We start from the raw sequence: 4,082 nt of genomic DNA on the forward strand, positions 1-4,082 counted from the left end.
ATGTTGTCTTCCAAGCCGGATATATATATGATCACGGGTCTTCGTTCCCAGATATATTTCGATGTAGGTCCCCGAAGTCACATATATGTAGCTTAATGACTCATTACCAACCGAGACTAAATTCGTGACAGGATTTATTCTCTCGATATCAAAATTATTATTACTTTTATTTTTAATAGGTTGTACTAGTTTAAAAAAGTACAGTGCAATGTTAATAATCTACACTTAATCAGTAATGTCACTACAAATGACAACACATAATTGAGGGCATTGACATCCCTGTTTAAAAATTCCAATAGGATCCTATCAAAAGCGACAAAAGCCGCTTAGAAACCAATAGAATCTATTGTTTTCTAAGCGGCTTTTGTCGCTTTTGATAGGATCATATTGAAATTTTTAAACAGGGATGATCGTTAAAAATAAGCTATGGTGAATATACGTTGAATGAGATACAGTTCCAAAAGCCGATTATATATGACTGCATCCGAGTTTTCAGTCTTTTCTTGAATTAATGTTATTTATATATCTAAAATTCTCAAACCATCCAACTACAAGAATAGATCAATATATTTCGATAAATATATACTAAAAGGTAATTATATGCTTAATTATATGCTTAAAAAAAGCTCTAATCATCAACATTTGTGATATCAACACATTTTATGGAATTATTTTCAGAATATAAGCATTTTGAGAGAAACATGGCTCCTTGATTTTTAAATTTTATCATCTGATGACAAAATAATATGAAGCGTACGAATAAATCTACTTGAAAAAGAAATTCAATGCTCTACAGAAGAATTTTATAACCAATTTTGTTAAGTTTAATGTTTCAAGACCTGTTAAAATTTTTTGTTCTATTTTAATGAAAGTGAAAATTAAAATGGATTTCCCTGGGAAAAGTTATATTCATTTTGCAATAATTATTCAGTTGTTAGTTACAAAATTATAAAATTAGAAATGGACCTTATTGATGACAGGTTAATTTTAAACGTTTAATAACTTCAAAAAATTACTAAAATTTTAACAAAAATTAGTTTTACTTTTTTCATAATATACTTTTTTCACGAAAATTTTACCTCAATCAGTTTTTTTATGATTTAAAAGTTTTGAGTCAAAAATGCAATTATGTTCCAAGAATTGAAAGTCCTGTTGACAGACTTCTTTAATGTTTATTTTATAATTGAGTTTGGTTGCTGATCATTAATGGAAAAAATTTATGACATTTTTCAAGTGCAAATATTTATTAAGAATACAACAGAACTTTACAGAGATTTAACTTTATAGAAAAACGATTATAATTATATTCTTTAACATTTGTAATAATACTTTTCATTGCATGACGAATTGATATTATAATTGTTATAATTATTTAAATTATACTTTTGATAATAAAAAAATAAAAACAGGATTAAAAGATATGTTAATTGTAACATATATACTAGTAACATAAAAGTTTTCATAAATCAGTTAATGTTAATTGAGCATTGGTTTATTTTATTGCATTTAAGAATTTAGATAATACTTAAAAATAGCGAAAAATAAAACATACTTTGACTTGTAGTTTTCAAATATTAACAAACTAAAAATAAAGTTTAAATAAAAATTAAGTTAATTGCAACATAAAAGTTCAAAATAAAAGTGCTTGTACATCACTTAATGTTGGTCAAATACTATTTGTCCATTTTAAATACAAGTGAACTTTCAAGAATCCTTGAATAAAAACAAAAAAAAATCAACTAATCAAGCATCACATTTTTCTATCGACAGATATCTTTTGACTCTATTTGACTCCATTTTTATGGCTAGAATAATTATGGGCCTTACATATATGCCAATAAAATTCAAGTGTGAATACATCACTTTTTTTGTGATGGAACACAATTTCATTTCGATGAATTTAACGATTTTTAAAATCGTTAAAAATCATGAAAAAATAAAACTCATACGTCTAAAGTTAAGGTGATAACTTATCACTTTATATTAATTAAACATTACTTAGTTCAAATTTATGTCTAAAAATTTGACTACGTGGCAACATATCAGTATATATGTTTAATAAATATAATTTTTGATTCGAATGCCGATCAAAATTTTAAAAATCTTAAAACAATCAGTACATGAAATCGGTATAACTAAATTTCAAATGATCATAAAATATCACTTCATATTGATTAAATATAGTTTTTTATAAATGCACTTGAAAATATTTAGAACTGTGGAAAAAAATAAGAAAATAAAACGCACATAACCAAAATCTAAGTATTAGCTAACTAAATAATATTAGTTAAAAATTGGTAGATTAAGTACCACCAGATATTACTTGTTTTTACTCAGTTATCGTTTCGTTTTTTACTTTTTTTGTTGTACAGGTTGCTAAACCATGTTCTGATTACTGCTGCATCACGACTGGCCAGTCTTTTATCTTTTAATTTCGCAGTATCCATCTCCTTTGCACTTGGGTATTTCCGCTGAGCCAATTTTTCCCCAAAATGCTCTTTCAGTGCATCGATCTCTAACGACGTCCAAACTCTCCTTTTACATGGATTAGTTACACTCACATCGATATCTGGAATTCAAAAAGTATTAATAATCAACGTTTTTTATGACAAAGAAGAACAATTAAAAACAGAAAATTATTCCTATTGAATACATAAGTAAAAAATGTCATTGTTACTTTCATCACTAGATTTTTTTGATTCCTCAGCATTATTTGACTCCAGGTCAGAATCACTAGAATCACATGAACTTAGATTTTCAGATGCATCATTATTAGTCATACCACACGCACGACTGAGAACTAGTGGCAACTCACAAATTTCTTCCGCTATATTTGCTAAATGATAGAAATTTTCATGCACTCCCATTGTGTGCCCCAAGTGCTTGGCTATTTTTTCTCTTTCAATATTATTGATATTATGATTGATGAAATAGGTAGCAATGTGTTTTCTCAAATCAGTAGCACGTAAACTTTCTGGAATTTTCGCACCACACTCTTCTGAAAATTTCCGCATTAATTCACAAGATCTCAAGTACTTATAATCTGAGGAGCATCCAGGAATAGCAAAAATAAATGGGTTGTTCGCGTGAATTTGAGCATTTTTGCGATTTTCTATCAATAAATTAATTGACTTCAACATCATCTCATCTAAAATCACGGTTGCATCTCTCAAGTTTTGTTTGCCTCGAATGGAAAACCTTACATACTTATTGCACAGTTCTCTTGCTTTCTCAGATAATGTCCTCATGATATCTGGATATTTTTCTTCGGTTAATCTGTCATAATCTTGGAAATCTTCGAGTAAAATTCTTTCAGTTTCGCCAGGTCTTCTTCTATTAAAAATTTGCACGCGTAAGAGTGTTGTTTTAGCCAAAAGATTGAAGCTTTCCTTTGAAAAAACTACAAACAGTTCATCGTATGCTCGTTTCTGCAATGAAGTTAAATGTTCTGTGAGTTTATATATGTCATCAGCATTAGGTAATTTTTTTACTTTCGTCTTCTGTCGTTTTTTTATAGCTTGTGCTTCTTCGACGTTTTTATTTACAATGTCATTCCATTTACGTGTAATGACGTGTATAAAGTCTTTTATGTTTTCATTATCTTGTTTTTTTATCCTGTATATTTTCACTGATTAAAAAATCACCTAAATGCTTTAAAAACTGTCCGCACGAACTTGCTACTGATGGAGCTTTTGCATCATAAGTTTGATCATCGATTCCTGCCATTATGTTTACTGCTTTGATGCAAATTTTTACATTTTCTGGGTCGAAAACAGATAACATATCAGTGATCGGAGTTTTTGAATAGGATTGACCATTCGATTTCTTTTTATTTATTATTTCAATTTCTACTTTTTTGCTGTATTTAATAGTCTGGCAAGAAGACGCAGTCTATTACGGATCATTTCATCTGTTTGAGGATTTTTATACTTCTCAACCAACATATTTCCGTAACGAATAAGTAAATCATCATGTTTCAAAGTCTTAGACGGTTCATCTACGTGCATGTTAACTATGAGTCGACGCAGTTTTTTACATGTATCAGGGTGAAATTGAGTCTCATAAAGTGACGACATTTTTTT

The 4,082-nt window shown here is 28.6% G+C and overlaps 1 protein-coding gene across 1 annotated transcript; it reads right to left on the reverse strand.

Moving 5' to 3' along the window:
• Positions 1–2,147: 2,147 nt before the first annotated feature.
• Positions 2,148–3,726, reverse strand: LOC141535161 (uncharacterized). Its single transcript, XM_074254985.1, has 3 exons — positions 3,675–3,726; positions 2,678–3,628; positions 2,148–2,569 (listed from the first exon to the last, which is right to left on the reverse strand). Exons 1-3 carry the CDS (start codon positions 3,724–3,726, stop codon positions 2,334–2,336), a joined length of 1,239 nt encoding a protein of 412 aa, XP_074111086.1. The 3' UTR covers positions 2,148–2,333.
• Positions 3,727–4,082: the final 356 nt, after the last annotated feature.

The sequence above is a fragment of the Cotesia typhae genome, unplaced genomic scaffold, assembly GCF_013202065.1.
Source record: "Cotesia typhae breed Kobodo isofemale line unplaced genomic scaffold, CoteBio_Ctyphae scaffold_13, whole genome shotgun sequence".
NCBI classification, from domain to species: domain Eukaryota; kingdom Metazoa; phylum Arthropoda; class Insecta; order Hymenoptera; family Braconidae; genus Cotesia; species Cotesia typhae.